This window comes from Tribolium madens, unplaced genomic scaffold, assembly GCF_015345945.1.
Source record: "Tribolium madens isolate multiple individuals breed KSU strain unplaced genomic scaffold, Tmad_KSU_1.1 Scaffold_11;HRSCAF=98;Tcas5.2_LG3b, whole genome shotgun sequence".
Classification (NCBI taxonomy): Eukaryota; Metazoa; Arthropoda; class Insecta; order Coleoptera; family Tenebrionidae; genus Tribolium; species Tribolium madens.
In genome coordinates this window covers 7,721,055-7,738,985 of record NW_025400975.1, presented here as the reverse complement: position 1 = coordinate 7,738,985, position 17,931 = coordinate 7,721,055, and the positions used below count along the sequence as shown (strand labels likewise).

General features: G+C 30.8%; 2 protein-coding genes across 9 annotated transcripts in view; both read right to left on the bottom strand.

Moving 5' to 3' along the window:
* Positions 1–569: 569 nt before the first annotated feature.
* Positions 570–9,614, bottom strand: LOC123007163 (ATP-dependent translocase ABCB1). Its single transcript, XM_044402283.1, has 18 exons — positions 9,401–9,614; positions 9,289–9,352; positions 8,896–9,195; positions 8,743–8,843; positions 8,523–8,694; positions 8,160–8,474; positions 7,888–8,112; positions 7,714–7,839; positions 7,037–7,669; positions 5,778–5,948; positions 5,623–5,727; positions 5,411–5,572; positions 5,160–5,363; positions 4,871–5,112; positions 4,660–4,819; positions 3,083–3,481; positions 891–1,037; positions 570–837 (listed from the first exon to the last, which is right to left on the bottom strand). Exons 1-18 carry the CDS (start codon positions 9,463–9,465, stop codon positions 643–645), a joined length of 3,786 nt encoding a protein of 1,261 aa, XP_044258218.1. The 5' UTR covers positions 9,466–9,614; the 3' UTR covers positions 570–642.
* Positions 9,615–15,642: 6,028 nt separating this feature from the next.
* The window catches only part of LOC123007173 (sodium/hydrogen exchanger 3), a 37,000-nt gene continuing 34,711 nt past the window's right edge, over positions 15,643–17,931 (bottom strand). For 7 of the 8 annotated variants that reach the window (XM_044402294.1, XM_044402329.1, XM_044402347.1 and 4 more), the window contains 2 exons: positions 17,379–17,646; positions 15,643–16,547 (listed from right to left, as the gene is read on the bottom strand). In XM_044402294.1, the coding sequence (XP_044258229.1) occupies positions 16,316–16,547; positions 17,379–17,646 (500 nt within the window). In that variant the 3' untranslated portion in view covers positions 15,643–16,315. Of the gene's footprint in view, positions 16,548–17,325; positions 17,647–17,931 lie in introns of all 8 variants that reach the window. The other variant, XM_044402356.1, reaches the window with a different exon arrangement.

Sequence of the window (17,931 nt, the reverse complement as noted above, 5' to 3'; positions counted from 1 at the left end):
ACCAGTCTAGTAGGTTTTGTCCTGTTTTGCGATTTGCAAAACAGTGATAAAAATTATACGAGCAAGATAAGTATGGCTGTGTTATAACAATGTACAGAGTGATTATAAATGATTTTCATCTAGCCAGCTGTGAATTTTCCATGAAAAATAAATGCCGCTTTACGAAAATAGGGGTACTTGCTTGTTTTAACTCAAAATTGAAAAATCGCCGTTTACTAAGCGTCCACTTCGAAAATCGACTTCAATTATAAACTTGTTTTCTTCCAAAGTATACATTATTATCAATTATTATTGGAAATTAGTTGAAACAATAAAAGTTTAATTAACAACAATTTATTATTAATTAATATGTGACACTAATGACAGAACTAGAGCTTTCAAAAAATTAGAGCGGCACAAATAAAATTACATGCAAAAAAATTCCAAAGCTGGCTAGATGAAAATCATTTATAACCACTCTGTACTTGTACGTTATGTAGTTGTTTTTTATGTATTTGTGTAATATTTATTTATTCTTTTGTAAATACATTTTTTTATTATAACTTGGCGTTTTTTTAACAATCAGAACACACATTAAAAAAATAACTTTATTACAATAAATAAATATTTTGTACATAACTTGTCAATTATTTCAAATTTCTACTATTTGTTTTGGAGCGAATGCAACTTGTAGTAGAGTCCTTTTTGGGTTAGGAGCTCAGAATGTGTCCCAATTTCTGCCACTACTCCCTTGTCTATGACACAAATAACATCAGCATCTTGAATAGTGGTCAACCTATGAGCTATTGTTATACAAGTTCTTCCCTTCTTTGCATTATCAAGAGCCTCCTGCACCACCTACAAGTCCAAAAACACCAATAACCTCCGTCTAGTAGTCCAAAATGAGTTACCTTTTCACTTTCCGAGTCCAAAGCACTAGTAGCCTCATCCAAAAGCAACAATTTCGGATTTCGTACCAAAGCTCTAGCAATTGCAACTCTCTGTTTCTGGCCTCCTGACAATTGAGTTCCCTTTTCACCAAGACTAGTTTCATAACCCTGAAAACACAAATGAGTTTTTCCCCGAACTAAATAAACCAGGGCCGTACCCAAGGGGGGGGGGGATTAGGGGGTTCAAACCTCTCCTGAAATGCTGAGCACTTTGTTATATAAGTGTTAAAAATTTACTTTTTTTGTTATTTTAGTGAGTTAATTTTAAATTTTTGTGAATTAATTTTTCATGTGTTAATTATACAATGTTTCATTTCTATTGTTAGGTACAAATTTAAATAGTTGATAGAATATTTAAATTTAAGATAAAAGTATTTCAAAAAATGCTATCAAAGGGAGCTACACCCCCTAAAAAGGTACGTTTTTTAAAGAGTTTTTCCTAATATTTCAGAATAGATAAAATTACAAAATTTGGTACTTTCATATGTACACCTAAACAAATGCCAAATAACAAAATTTTTAATCAATAATTTCAAAAAAATCCACCAAAATTTCAGTGAATCCAATACGTAAATTCATCGCAATTCCATTGTTTTTAGATTAATTCCACAATTCCAAATTAATTCTAAAAATACAACATAATTTTTAAAATAAATTATCTCCGATAATTCTAAAAAGAATTCTAGTAATTTCAGAAAAAATCCATTAATTAACAAATAATTTCAATAAAAAATACACCGAAATTCTAGTAAATCCAAACCATAATCCACATTTATTTCATCGTTTTCAAATTAATTCCTGTAATTCCAGCTTATTTATAACTTAATTTTTATAATTCCAAAATAATTTCTCTTATTTCAACTTAATTCCAACTTAATGTTCGTAATTCCAAAATAATTCCTGTCATTCTAAATTATCTTCGATAGTTCTAAGAAATTCAACGTAATTTTGAAAAGAAACTATCTCGGATAATTACAAAAAGAGTTCCAGTAATTGCAGAAAAAATCCAGTAATTAACAAATAATTTCAGTTTTTAAAGAAACATCGAAATTCCAATAAATCTAATACATAATCCACATTAATTCTATCGTTTTTAAATAAATTCCTGTAATTCTAACTTATTTTTAACTTAATTTTTGTAATCCCAAAATAATTCCTATAATTTCAAATTAATTCCTGTAATTTCAACTTAATTCCAACTTCATTTTCGTAATTTCAAAATAATTCCTATAGTGAGTCAATTTTAAATTTTTGTGGATTAATTTTTCATGTGTTAATTATACAGTGTTTCATTTTTATTGTTAAGTACAAATTTAAAGAGATAGAATATTTAAATTTAAGACAAAAGTATTTCGTAAAATGCTATGAAAGGTAGCTACACCTCCTAAAAAAGGTACGTTTTTTAAAGGGTTTTTCCTAATATTTCAGAATAGATAAAATTACAAAATTTGGTACTTTCATATGTACTAAACAAATGCCAAATAACAAAATTTTTAATCAGGGGCGTCCTAAACGGTAAAACAAATTTAATTTTTAATTTTTATGATCTGTAACATAAATTTTTAAACCGATTTTTACTAAAAATCCGTAAATTTTATCGGAAAAACACAAAAGACCTTTTTTGAAAAACTATGAAATTTTGTTGCTGAAAGTGGCAAGAAACCGCAGGCAAAATAGAGTAAATTTTTACCCTAATCTTATCTAGTTTAGGAAGCCCTTAATTAAAAATTTCAACATATTATTTTTGTACTTGTTTAGGTGTGTAAAAGTTATCATCTGTACCAAACTTTGAATTTTTTTTAAAATGATTTCGGAAATATGGAAAAAAAACATATTAAAAGACGCACCCCTTGCGTAGCATTTTTTGATATATGCACATAAAAAAATTTTGTTTTAAAAATGAATATTCTATCTCCTGTTTAAATTTGTAACAATAAAAAGTATTAAAAAATTGTTTTATTTTTGTTACTTTTGTGAGTTAATTTGAATTTTTTTATGTTTAATTAGGATCTCTTATTTCAATTTAAAATAAAAACGTGTACTTAGAGATTTTTGCTTTTTAATCCGCCTTTCTTTTCATTTTCATTGACCAACTAGAAACCCCCCTCGAAAAAAATCCTGGTTACGGCCCTGAAATAAACTTGTTAGGTTACCAAAGGCAATGATGCGATAAAGTTGTGTATGTTTGCATTTTTGGCAGCTTCCATAATCTCTTCTTGAGTTACGTCTCTCAAATTGTCACCATAGGCGATGTTTTCGCCGATGGTTCTATTGAATAGATTTGGTTCTTGTGAGACTATCCCCAAATGGGAACGATGCGATTCTAATTTGATATTTCTTATGTCTTCGTTGTCGACTGTAAGGGTGCCTTCAAGTGGGTCATAGAACCTTTCGATTAGTTGGATTATTGTTGATTTTCCGCAACCACTTGGCCCAACTAGGGCTACAGTTTTCCCTTGCATTACTGACAAGTTTAGGCCTTTTAGGACTGCGATGTTTGGACGGGTGGGGTATGAGAAGTATATGCTGTCGTATTGGATGGCCCCATTTTCCTTTAATTAATTGCGATCAATATAAAATGATAAATCATCAGTATTTAATAAATTTTTGTAAAAATAGTCAATGCTAAGTATTTTATTGTAATTTGTTGAGAAAAAATCCAATTTTGCACAGTAAAAATAATGAACGCTCAGTAACATTAATCAAAATTAGTAAAACAACATAAAATTTAAAGAATTTTCACTCTTGGTTACATAACAATGTATGGCCCCTGCGCAAGAATGTTGTTTATTATTGGTACTTATTTTTATATTATTATTTTTACATTTATTTATTTTGACACCAGAAAAAGGCAAAAATAGCAACATTTTTGACCTCTTGTTGAATTTTTTGCTTGTTTTTAGCGAAATTTTACGAAATAATTGCGTTTCTGTCTTAAAAAAGAATAGTCATTTTTGACTCGGTATATGGCAAAATTTCGGGAAAAAACGGTATTTTCGTGTAAAAATCTGCTTAAACTCTCGAAAAAGGCAAAAGTGACATTATGTTCAGCCTAATTTTGTGTTTTTTAGGCTTGTTTTGAGAAAAATTTGCGAAATAATTGTGTTTTTAGCTCGGGAAATGCAAAAATAATATAATTTTCGACTTAATTTGTTGATTTTTTGGTTTGTTTTCGACTAAATTTTGTGGTTTTTCTGCTTATTTTTGTCTTAATTTATATCAAAGACCACTTAAATTCAGTAAAACTAGGAAAATAACATCAACATCAATTCTTTTTGTGATTTTTAAGCGTGTTTAGACAAGATTTTACAAAATAAATGAGCCTCTGGTTCAAAAACGAAGTAAGTCGAGTGAAACAAACAAAAAAAAACGAACCAATGTCGATTTAATTTTGTAATTTCTCAAGCTTGTTTAAACGAAATTTTTCGAATTTTTTTTGTTTTTATGTCAAAAACGTGCTTAAATGTTTGAATAAGGCAAAAATAACGACATTTTTGGCCTATTTCGTTGTTTGTTTTTGAACGCTTTGCGATTTATTATTTTTTATTTGCATTTATTATTATTGTTACTGGGCATTTAATATTTTTGCTGTGCATTTATTATTTTACTGGGCGTTTATTATTTTACTGTGCATTTATTATTTTTACTGTGCATTTATTACTATACTTTGCATTTAATTTGTTCCCATTATTAATTTAGGATGAAGTTTGTGTACAATTATCATATTTACCCATTCCTTATCTTTAGCATCGGCTTCGTCTTTGATAAGAGGAACTCTGTTGAGCAACCTGATGATTCTAGCAGCTGCTACTAGACCTTTTTGGAGATTTGGGGCAAATGCTAGGGCATTGGCAATTGATACGGTACCCATAATAAGTGACTGTGATACTCTGTAACACCATGATTAAATTTATCAGAAAAACGTCAATAAAAAAATTTACTTAAAAACATCCTGGTATAGTAGTCCTTCGTCCCTGATGAGATGACCCCCATAGTACATACAAACAGAATAGGCAAAGAACATCACACTTCGAGCTAGACCTAACACAATAGCACGAAAATGTGTATTTCTCAAAGTCCTTTTGTGGTGTTCCATTAAAAATGAGATGTAGAGTTTGTGGAAAGTTTCTTCAAGTCCTAGGGATACTACAGTGCGCACATTACCGACTGCTTCAACTGCCAACTACAATTCTCAATGATTATGTTTCTAGGGTTGAAAATAGTACTTACTTTATTGGATTTTTGCAAGGACTTGTGATGAGCTTCATTTTCGACGTTCATTAATCTGTGTTGGAAAAAGACAGTAAGGAGGATAAAAGGCGTAAAGGCCAATGCTACAAGTCCTAATTTCCATTGGTAGTACATGGAAAGTCCTACTGATAATCCAATTGTTGCAATTGATTGTAAAATTGTACCAAGTCTTTGACCAGTGGCCTGAAAAAATTTATGTTTCAACTAATTTAATCCGGGGAAAAACTTACTCCTTGGACATGTGCAGCTTCACCAGATAATCTAGCAGTAAGAGCACCAACTCCATTGTCTTTTCTGTCATACCATCCCATCTCTTGTTTTAACATTGCTTTAAATGTCAAACTACGAAGTCTCATTGTTAGTTTTTCACCAGCGACACTAAACATAAATATCTACAAAGAATTTTGAATTAAAAAAAAATCAAGTCATGGTTTTATTTTACTTGTAAAAATGTTGCAATTCCAGAAGCAACTCCTGCGATTACGAAATAAATGCAAAAACGGTTGGTCTCAGACGTGACTTCGTCTTCGTTTTTTTCGGCCAAAACCTGGACAAATTTGTTATTAAAATGTACAAAATTGTTTTAAAAACATGTACCCCCATAATATCACCGAATATGACAGCAAACGCCGGCATGGAACATCCCATGACGATGGAGGCGATACAACCAATGGAAATTGACACCCACTCGGGTTTGTTCATTCTTAGAATTGACATCAACGATACGGATTTTTCGGCTTCTTGTACTTCTTCCTCAGCGTTGGCGTGCTAAATTTTGAGCACAAAGTTATCTCTTTTTTGTCCATTAAAACTTTTATGGTCAACGGAATTTGTTGACTTCTCATAACAAATTCTCGTAATCCGCGAGAAAAATATTAAAATTTTGATTTTTTCTGTTGATTTTAGGCAAAATTTAGTATTAACTAAACTAGAAACTGTAGTCGAATCGTGTCGGATTCGAGTACAACTCACACTATTAGATTTCGTCGACATTTATAGGGGGGCATTTATAGATTTTACACTATCAAATTATTTTGGTAGTTAGAGTATTTGCTCGTAATCCGCGACAAAAATATTAAAATTTTGATTTTTTCTGTCGATTTTAGACAAAATTTAGGATTAATTAAACTAGAAACTGTAGTGGAATCGTGTAGGATTCGAGTACAACTCACACTATCAGATTTTTTCGGCATTTATAGGGGGGCATTTATAGATTTTACACTATCAAATTATTTTAGTAGTTAGATTATTTGCTCGTAATCCGCGAAAAAAGGATTAAAATTTTGATTTTTTTCTGGCGATTTTAGACAAAATTTAGTAATAATTAAACTTGAAACTGTAGTCGAATCGTGTCGGGTTCGAGTACAACTCACCCTATCAGGTTTTATCGACATTTATAGGGATTTTAGATTTTACACTATCAAATTATTTTAGTAGTAAGAGTATTTGCTCGTAATCCGCGAGAAAAATATTAAAATTTTGATTTTTACTGTCGATTTTAGACAAAATTTTGTAATAATTAAACTAGAAACTGTAGTCGAATCGTGTCGGATTCGAGTACAACTTACACTATCAGATTTTGTCGGCATTTTTAGATTTTACACTATCAAATTATTTTAGTAGTAAGAGTATTTGCTCGTAATCCGCGAGAAAAATATTAAAATTTTGATTTTTTTGTCGATTTTAGACAAAAGTTAGTAATAATTAAACTAGAAACTGTAGTCGAATCGTGTCGGATTCAAGTACAACTCACACTATCAGGCTTTATCGACATTTATAGGAGGCGAGCGGCAAAGCCGCGKGCCCCCTTTTTGCTTTTACACTATTTATCACTATCATAAGTGTGAGAAACTTACCTCTTCGTCATCCAGAAGCGAAACCTGCCTTTCCAACTCCACCAACTTCCTGTTTTCGGCCTCCTTTCCCCCTTCAAACTTCTCCACAGCACTAACTTGGGTCATTACTAAATTATAATATTCACTTTTGAGTTCCATCAACTCGTTGTGAGTCCCCTGCTCTACAACTTTCCCCTTCGAAATAACAACAATTTTATTTGCATTTCGAATCGTTGACAAACGATGAGCCACAATAACAGTCGTGCAACCTTTACTAGCATTATCCAAAGCGGCTTGAACTTTAGCTTCGCTGTTTGTATCTAGCGCCGAAGTGGCTTCATCCAGAAGCAAAATCGCAGGATTTCTCACAAGAGCTCTCGCAATGGCAATTCTTTGTTTCTGGCCCCCAGACAATTGTGCCCCTCTTTCCCCAACCAAAGTGTCGTATCCTGAGGGAAGTTTTTTAATAAACTCGTGGGCGTTGGCTTTGATAGCGGCGTTTCTGATGTCTTCATCTGTTGCTTTGCTGTTTCCGTAGCGGATGTTCTCGGAGATTGTGGTGGCGAAAAGGACCGGTTCTTGGCCCACTACACCAATATTGCTCCTCAACCAAGTCAAATCCAAGTCTTTTAAATTCTTCCCATCCAAACTGACCTAAAAAAATGGTAATTCTATGGTTGGGACAGTTTTTTACTTACTTCGCCTTCCAGAGGGTCGTAGAAACGCTGGATGAGCTGGATACAAGTCGATTTGCCACAACCAGAACTCCCGACTAGAGCAACAGTTTGCCCGGATTGGATATCCAAATCTAGACCTTGCAAAATCTACAAAACTCTCAATTTTTCCATTTTTAAATTTAATTTTTGACTTACAGGAACATCTTCTCTGGAGGGGTACACAAATCGGACATTTTTAAATTTAATGTTGCCTTTGAGGTCCTGAATTTTGTCTCCCTTTCCTTTGGATAAATTAATTTTCGGGATATTGTCTATAATTTGGTACACTTTACTCGCCGCTGCTCTTGCAACACCAAACGCTTCTATGTATGGCGAGGAAATACCAAAATTCATAGTACCGGTCATGACACCAAAAAACACCTTAAATTTTTCGGTTATTTGAAGCCAAACTCAAGGAAAAAACATACAGTGACCATGGTACCAGGATCGTAGACTTTATCTGGCTTGTTCCTGTCTTCTAGAACCAGTTTAACACCATACCAAAACGCAAGGGCGTAACTCCCATAGATGAAAAACCACAAAAGACCAAAACCAGTCGCAGTCATGGACTGTCTTTTGATATTATTTTTTTTTGCAAACTCCAACTCTTCGTCGTAGCGAGTGATTTCCTTGTGTTGTCCCCCGAAAGCTATAACTGTTCGAATCGAAGTTAGGACTTCTTCGGCGATTGAACCAGCTGACCCGTAGGCATCTTGCTCTTTTTTCGCAAGTTTTGAAGTGAGCTGAAGAGTTAGTTGGAAAAAAAGGGGAAACTTTAAAATGCAACTTACCACAGCGATAATCCCGATTGCAAGCATGGACACGGGGAGGGAGACGAGACAGATAAGGGCGAGTTTCCACCCTTTCACCAACGCCATGATCAGGGAAGACAAGAAAGTGGCTTGGAAATGGATAAACATTGGGACTTTTTCCCCAATTCCGTCTTCAAATTTCGAGAGGTCGCTGTTTGGGGTTATTTTAAAGAGAGTTTCATTTTGGGGGACTACTCACTCTGACATCCGGCTTGAAAAATCCCCAGTGTTGTTCACATCGTACCATGAAATGTCTTGATTGAAGACTTTCTCTAAAAATAACGTTCGGAGTTTGAAAACCTGAAATTGAAAAACTTTGTGTGATTTGGGGGATTACATCATTAAAAATTACTTGTTTTAAGGCAGCGTAGTTGAAACATTCTGTGGAAATGTAACTCAGAATGAGCATTCCAACCCCAATTAAACTATTGTAAATTGCAAAATTTGTGATTCCATCAATGAAGACATCAGTGGCGTGTTCTTTTTGTTCGGCGTTTGTCTCATTTGAGTTAATGATTGAAACATAATCGACGATAGTTCCTGTCAAGTCTCCAAACAACAGTGTGTTTAAGGGTTGCAAAATTCCAGTGCCTATAGATGCGAAAACTGCTATTATCATCAAAAATGTGTCCCCTTTCGTGGCATATCGAAACTGAAAGTAGAAAAAGATAAGGATTCCGATGAATTGATGTCGCAATCTTTTGTAAAATAATAATGATTAATGATTTAATTTTGCGAAACTCACCAGTTTGAAAAATCCTACAGGAGGTGCTTTTTCGAGTTTTTCGCTTGGTGATTTTACAAATTCACTAGAATGAAATTTTAAGTTTGGTCGAAGATAAAGAATTTTTACTTACGGGGTTAAGGCATCTTTTTTCTCGTTTTTATCACTTGTCTCTAAATCGTACACTTTCCTCCCCATTGTAGAGTGGTGTTAAGTCATGTATTTTGTTAAAAAACTTAAAATATTGGATATTGTTACCTAATTAGTGTTGAAGGAGAATATTTTAAGATTCACATTTATCATAGACGTTGAACTAAATTGGTTTAGTCACTTAAGTTGTTTTAAGAGAAACAATGCGAAACAATATGCTTTTTATCTATCTTGATGGTCCCTAATATACCCGATAAAAATTATCAGATAACGTGGATTAGATCATTTTGATTAATCAAAAATTTTTATAGAAGAATGTTGCTATTATCATGACTGGTCGGTTCTGGGTTATTTTTAAAATTTCTTCACTTACTTAAGATTTGTGCTATCTATCTATACCTATGTTTTTTAAAAGTTTATTTAAAACGTGTACTGTTAAAATATTTCTTAGTATTTCTTGGTATTTTGGTAAAAAAGAAAATTAAAAACAAATATTCTAGCTCTGTAAACTCTAAAACGATTAAAATTCGCAGATTCTGAGCTATACCTACCTTGTCTCAGATTTAATGATAACTTGAGTAAAATTGCANAAAAACACATGATTTGCTTTATTTTTGAGAAAAGCATTGACTTGCGTTTTAATGGATGACACAAGACATAAAATGAAAGCATTTTAAAGCACTTCTTCATGACATACATATTTTTTTTTAATTATTTTCAGAATTTTTATTAAGAAATTTTGTATTTTTTTTTGGTGACTTTTATTTCTAGGTAAATTTAAGAATTCTAGTTTATTTTTATGGAAAGAAGTGTTACGAGATGATTACATGAAAAAATAGGAGTTTATCTTTGAGTATTGTGAAAAATTTTAGTTGCCAAGGTACAAAAGCATGGAAAAAGATTCTTATCTTTTCTGTATCTGTTTACACATTTCAAGTACAGTAGAGCCCCGATTATCCGGCTTCCAGTTATCCGGAAGTTCGTGTAATCTGGAAACAAAATCGGTTTTAAAAATTTTCTTTTACCTGAAAAAAATTTGCTCCAAACTCCATTTAATCCGAAATTGAATTTTTTTGTTGCAATTCTCAGAAGCGAAAAATCCATTTTTGTTTCTTCGTGCTTGAAGGAAAAATCTAAGAATAAACGTAAAAAGTCGAAGTCATCAATCAGATAGGCAAAGGTAGAAGGTAAGAAAATTAGGGTTGTATAAAATGTTATTATGAAAAGTATGATTTTTTTATCTTTAATTATTACATTAAAAATTTAGGATTATTTGGAATTTAATGTAATAACAATAATATGTAGCAAAATGTACTAGGGTAAAATTATTTGGAATACCTTTTAGTTCTAGTAATAATAAAATCTGATTACTTAACAAAAATTGTATTACACATAATTGTGCATGCTTCTATTATTATTTCCGTCAAATCATTTTAGAAATTGTTTTATTTGAAAGATAAAGTCATCTGATAACGATTTTTACTACTTTTTGTATAAACAAATGGAGTTTTTATATCGGATAAATAAAAAAATGTGTGATCGAAGTCGATTTAAAAAAAAATAAAAGTGTTTGCTTGATTTTACAAAAATTTGTACTGGCACTATTTGTCAAATGAAAGACAATTCAAGCTGTCAATTAGAACTTGTATTAAGTTTTTAAATTATTGTCACAGTTTATGACACTTTTGTCTTTGAAAAATATCTTTTGCTGCATATTTGGCACTCTTGGCAGAATTATTTTGTGTTTGACAAATTTTTGGGAATCAAGCAAGGATTTGAAATTTATTTCTGAGATTTTTACTCAACAGAAAAATTCAATGCGGCGCCCATGGCTCGCATCAGCTGACCGTGTAGCATTTATATTCTTACTCATTCGTGCAAGTGCTCCGCGGTATTTGTGTGTTTTGATCAGTGTATTGATCTGAAAAAAAGTTTCACTTGCTTCGTGCTTTCTTTAAATCATAGCAGTTTTTTTATTTTTATATTTATTTACTTTTAATTAAACATAAATAATTGTTAATTTTTACTGCTTTCCTGCCTCCGATTTAAAATTTATGTAAAATTCAAATTCTTGCTGAATTATTGCAAAATTATCACCAAATGGGTCTTAAAATACATTTCATTGAGTCGCATTTAGACTTTTTTTTCTAAAAACTCAGTGTCTCAAAATCCATAAGAAATTATAACTTTCAGCTAAATCGTGTTATTTTTGTTTTGCTTAAAATGCGGATTATAAGAATAATAATAATCTGGCTGATCGTAATGATGACGATTGGAATGACTGAGTGGTTCTATGATTATTTTTAGATACGTTCCATACAAATTTGTATAGTAAAAATATTTTCGTTTGTGGATTGTTTTGTTTAACTTTAGAAAAAAAATACGGTTTTATTAAACCATTTATTATGAGATTTAATAAAATAATCAAATGTATTGTTTCATTGGTATCTAATAAGAAGCAAAGTCAATTGATTTGCAACTTGGTAGTTTAATGACAAAAGGTTGATAAAATGAATTTATTGATCAAACTACGTGTTATTTTTGTTTTCCTAAAATCTACCAAATCATACCTATATAAAATATGTCATTCGATGTGGAATTTCCAATAAAATTGAATCTGACTGATTATTTTAAGTACCACTTATTGCATAATATTAATTAATAAAATAACAAATTGTTAAACCGATTTTGAAATTTTTTATAATTAATTCGATATTGGTTATAAAGGGATTGATTTTGCACCATTTTGGGTAACTTTTTATAATATTTCGTAATGTTGTCATTGTTTCAGGTTGTAACAAAAATAATAAAAACAAAAGTACCAAACACACAAAGAAAAATTACAGTTTTTTTAAAGTGAAACTTTTTTTCCATCGCCTTAAAAATTAGCAGTTTTTTTTATTTAAATACTATAGTGGTAAAAAAATACAATCTTGCCTTAAGAAAAAGAAAAAATAACTTGAGTCACTTTTATCAAAACAATTAACTATAGAAAATAATCTAGAATCATCTTGACTTAATCAGAATAGATAAAGGAGTGTTATATTTTATAAGTTTTTAAATTATTTTCACAGTTTATGACACTTTTGTCTTTGAAAAATATCTTTTGCTACATACTTGGCACTCTTGACAGAATTATTTTATGTTTGACATTTTTTGTGAATCAAGCAAAAACTTGAAATTTAATTCTGAGATTTTTCCTCAGCAGAAAATACGGTTTGAGCAAAGATAGGTATTTCTTTATGAGTAAAAAATGGGAAAATATATATTTGTATCAAAATTAATAAATTACACTACTTTATAAATAATAACTTGTTTAATGTACCTTATTTAATCAAATTATTTTTTTATGTTTACTTACTTTTAATTAAATAAAAATAATTTGTTTTTTATTGCGGACGATAATTTTCCTGCTTTGTGCACTAATGCCTCTGATTTAAAATTGATGTAAAATTCAAATTATTGCTAAATTATTGCAAAATTATCACTAGATAAGTCTAAATGGGTCTTAAAATACCTTTCATTGAGTCGCATCTCAAAATCTACAAGAAATTATAACTTTTAGCTAAGGTATAAAAATCGTGTAATTATTTTTGTTTTGTTTAAAATGCGGATTATAACGATAATAATAATCTGGCTGATCGTAATGATGACGATTGGAATGACTGAGTGGTTCTGTGTTTATTTTTAGATACGTTCTATACTACATACAAAGTTGTATAGTAAAAATATTTTTGTTTGTGGAATGTTTTGTTTAATTTTAGAAAAAAAATACTATTTCATTATTCATTTATTATGAGATTTGATAAAAAAATCAAATATATTGTTTCATTAGAATTCATTAGAATCTAATAAGAAGCAAAATCAATCGATTTGCAACTTAGTAGTAATGACAAAAGATTGATAAATTGTTTTTCAAACAAAGAATTTATTGATCAAACTACGTATGTTATTTTTGTTTTTCTAATATCTACCATTGATTTAGCACCATTTTGGTTAACTTTTTATAATATTTCGTAATGTTGTAATTGTTTCAGGTTGTAACAAGAATAATAAAAATAAAAGTACCAATTACACAAAGAAAAATTACAACATATGTTTTAATTTTTTTAATTAAATACTACAGTGGTAAAAAATACAATCTTGCCTTAAGAAAAAAATAATAACTTGAGTCACTTTTATCTAAACTATTAATTGTAAAAAATAATCTAGACTTAATCAGAACAGATAAAAGGGTGTTAAATTTAAATTATATTCAATAAGAATTAATGTTAAATAAAACTGTGCAGTACATACGTGTTTCAATGTCACTGTGGTAATGCAAACTCACTAGGGGTAGTAATCGTTTGTAAAAAAAGACCATTAATAATATTGAACTTTACCGTTCGATAAAAATAGGATAGTGTGTTTTTAGAAATAAATTATTTTACAATTACAGTTCGTTGAAAATGTGTGCAACCAAAAACTATTTTATTTTATTTTTTTTGCAAAATGCGTTACGAGTTTGGACTTTTCTAAAAATTAAGTACTATGCTCAATTGCCTTCATCGTTGGTGCTTGAACACAGAAACTTTTAGATAAATTATTTTGTCTACACTTAAAAACAATAATTGTGGTCAAAAAAATCCAAAATAACTAGACTTTGGATGCAATTCAAACAACAAAGTTTTTACTTTTTAATTGTTTTAATGTAAAACACTTTCTCTTGTAGCTCTTTTTTCTAATTTTGCTGTCATCACTATTTTGGACTTAAATTTGAAATTGAGAGACTTTCTGGGATGTCTTTTAGTTAGGGATGTAGGGTAAATAAAAAACGTCAATTACCAATTGCAATTTATTAATTTCAACTTTAACAAGTTAATTTTACAATTACATAACTAAAATATTAAGTATTGTCAGCTGAAAAAATATTTTTCTACAAGAATATATACAAGCCTTTCAACTAACGCAGAATATTTTGCCAACAGTATTGTTAAAATAATGTGGTCAATTAGTGCATGACAATGCTAATGATTATTAATTATTCTAAGAGGTCAATATGAGGCACCATCAATAATTTATATTCCTACTTCACTTTTTGTTAATACTCATATCATATAAAATGAAACATAAATCATTATTTCAAAACTTTCTATTCAAGTAAAACTCCCTAATTTTTAACTAAACCAAGTAAAAATAAATTTACAAGTTATCTACACTTTTATATCTAATATTGTTTTCGATTGACTACATTTTGTTGATACTGCAGATAATGCATGACTTTAACAAGATTAGTTACACCGAGAAAGTTTTGACCGTTTTAAGCCATCCATTACTACACTATCACTAAAAATTTATGATTAATACTTCAATAAAGATTTGGACGAATGATGTTTGCACTGTCACGATGACAATCAAAAAGTATGTCAAATGGGGTCTGATAATGGGTAATAATGATAAGATTATCAAACATGTTACAAAAAATGTGATTCTATATTTGACATTAAACAAGCCAATTAGCTTTTTTATTAGTACTGAGGTAAGTTAACAAATTCGTTGCGTTTCTACTAAAATCAAAAAGATGGTTTTTCTCTAGACTACGGATACCTAAAGGCTAGGATACGAAAACGTCTCCGTTTTCGATAGTTCCGTTAGTGAGGCCAGATAGCGCAGTTGTTCCTTCGTTTAAGTTTTAAGAGAATAATGAGCAAAACGCAAATAAAATAATTATAAAAAGATAGAGCATTAAATTCTCAGTAATAAGAAATAAAGGTAATGCAAAAATTTTATTGAAAACTATATTTAAAAAAAAAATCAAACATTTAGCAATTTGCGCCTCGTCTCATATTTTTGAAAATGCTACGAATACGGTTAAAGGTACAAGAAAAATATAAAAAAGAAAGTTGTAGAGAATAAAATTTTCAAAAAAAAAGTCCGCAAGAGATACTTCTATCTTCAATAGTTTAGGTCCTAAAGACGTTCAAAGACGCTCAAGTGACGAATACGTGTCACTTTTACCGGTGGTCAAGAGAGAAAAAATTTATTTAAACCTAAACGGTTGAAGATAGAAATATGGCCTCGGGGACTTTTTTGTAGGAATTCAATTCTCTACAACTTTGTTCTCTACACTTTTTTTGTATCTTCAACCGTATTCGCAGCGTTCTCAAAAATATTGAAGATAGTACTAAAAATAAATTATACAATTATCAGTTTGCGTTCCGCCCAATATTTTTGAGAACGCTGCGAATACGGTTAAAGATACAAAAAAAGTGTAAAAAACAAAATTGTAGAGAATAAAATTTGCTACAAAAAAGTCCGCGAGAACATATTTCTATCTTCAACGGTTTAGGTTTAAATTACTAAAGAGTTCCTCTGGCACTGAATCATCAGTAAAAATGTGGCTTCAGCGGCTTTGAACGTCTTTGAGGCTTAAACCATTAAAGATAGAGGTATGATCTTGAGGACTTTTTAGTAGAAAATTTTATTCTCTACAACTTTCTTTCTTACATTTTTTTTGTATCTTCAACCGTTTTCGCAGCATTTTGAAAAACATGAAACGGAGCACAGATTTTAAATTAAAAAAAAAAAATTCACATATTTCTCGCGAAAAATTTAGTTTTTCACAGTTTATTAAGAATATAAAGATGGTAAAACGCTCCAAGCGCCCTCATTTGTACTCCGCCGTACTACTTTTTTTGGTCCAAAATATCTTGTTTCGTCTCCTAGTATCTAGTTCTCCGTACTCTAGACTAAGCAAGTCATGTTTTTACAAAAAATTAGCCAAATTTATCAGTACTTGTTTATCATATATTTTATTTTAAAAACACCGTGAATCACCAGTATAAACGAAATTTGTTGTTTGTTTCCTTAAAAAGTCTATATTTTGCGAAAATACTCTTGTAACACATAAATCAGTATTTTAGATATCACTTTTAAGAAATCCTGCTTTCATCAGACATTCAATGTCTTCATCAGCTGAACTATCATCAGTTATGGATGGTGATGGAGATGATACGTTTCCCATTAGTGCGCTTCCTATTGTTTGCTGTTTTGAAATACTAGGACGAGAAGACCGTGACTGAGTGAACCAAGATTGTCTCCTATGAGAACTCCCAAAAGTTTCTTCAGGTATTGTATCACGGGTAATTGACCTGCAGAAAGCACCATTAAAAATTAACTAAATAATCCCTATTTCCTTTACAGTAATATTTACATAAAATGGGCAAATATACGTTATCCCTAACTATATTTTTTTAATTTTACCATTTAAAGGTCACTAATAGACTTTTTCAACTTGCTGGGACACCCCGTATAAACAAATTAATCTTCAAAAAATATGAAACTATGGTTTTTCATATTAATTAATTACAGAAAACTGTAAAACATCAAATTATGGTTATCGACAACGTATATTTCGAAAGCTTGAAACAAATATATTTTTTAAGTATAATTGCCTCATTTTTTAGTTTAAATAGAATGTCAGTGGCTGCCATAAGCATAGGCGCAACTAAGTGGGGACCAAAAAAGTCTGTTTTAACTTTCGGTACAATTAAATACAAGAGATCAGAATAATAATTTATTAACTTACAATTCTTTTTTTTACAGCGAACCAAGAAATTTACAACTGTTACTAGTAAATTGACTTTTGGACAATCTTTTATAATCACTCTGTATAAAACTTAAGTTAGTTGCGCCTGTGTCCATGAACTTGACTTCTTTATTTTAAATGTTTCTGGTGTTAGAAATATTTAAAATTGTAAAATTGTGCGTTAAATTAGGCTAAATGTGTTACTACTAGATTATTGGAAATATTTTAAACCTTACTGCATTTGGTGAGGTGCCGTGTATTGAATATCGTGTGTTAGTTTTGGTTATTTAAAGTAGGAGTACATTTAAACATTCACAATATTTATGTGTTTCATTTCTTACATTGTATTTTGTACAAGTGTCACATATGAGAAATCTCATCATTGTCAACACACCCGCTTAGTTCCAGCATGGAACCGCGACGGGCTTGTCTCCGTTGTCCTGGCGTTTGGGGTGGTTGAGGAAGAGGTGGAATGGTGCCAGTTTTGTGAAGCACACCCAAAGGGTCGCTTTCGCCCTCTTCTATGAGCAGAACGGCGTTGCGCCCTAATGAGCCCCGGCGCTCTTTCTGAGGGGTTGATTCTGAACTGCTTAAATGCTCCGAGCCGAGGCTTTCCCGCCGGAAAAGCCCAATCACAGACGAACGAGGATTTTCGAGGCCCCCTAAAAATATAATTAGTTGGTACACCACAAGCAAAAACAAGAAAAAGCCTAAGACAAAAAAAACATCTACTATTTCTGTGACGTTGCGAATGGCGGGAATACGATGTTCCGAACAAAGGCTTTCTAGAACTGTTATGAAATGGGTTTTTGTGGATCCTTAACTTGATCTTAATAAAAAAACACAACAGTTTTTATGTTTTTCTTTTTTTTCTTTCTCAGTTTTTTATAGAAACTATTATTTATCTCCTTCCTATTTTGTTTATTATTTTAATTTAATGAAAATTA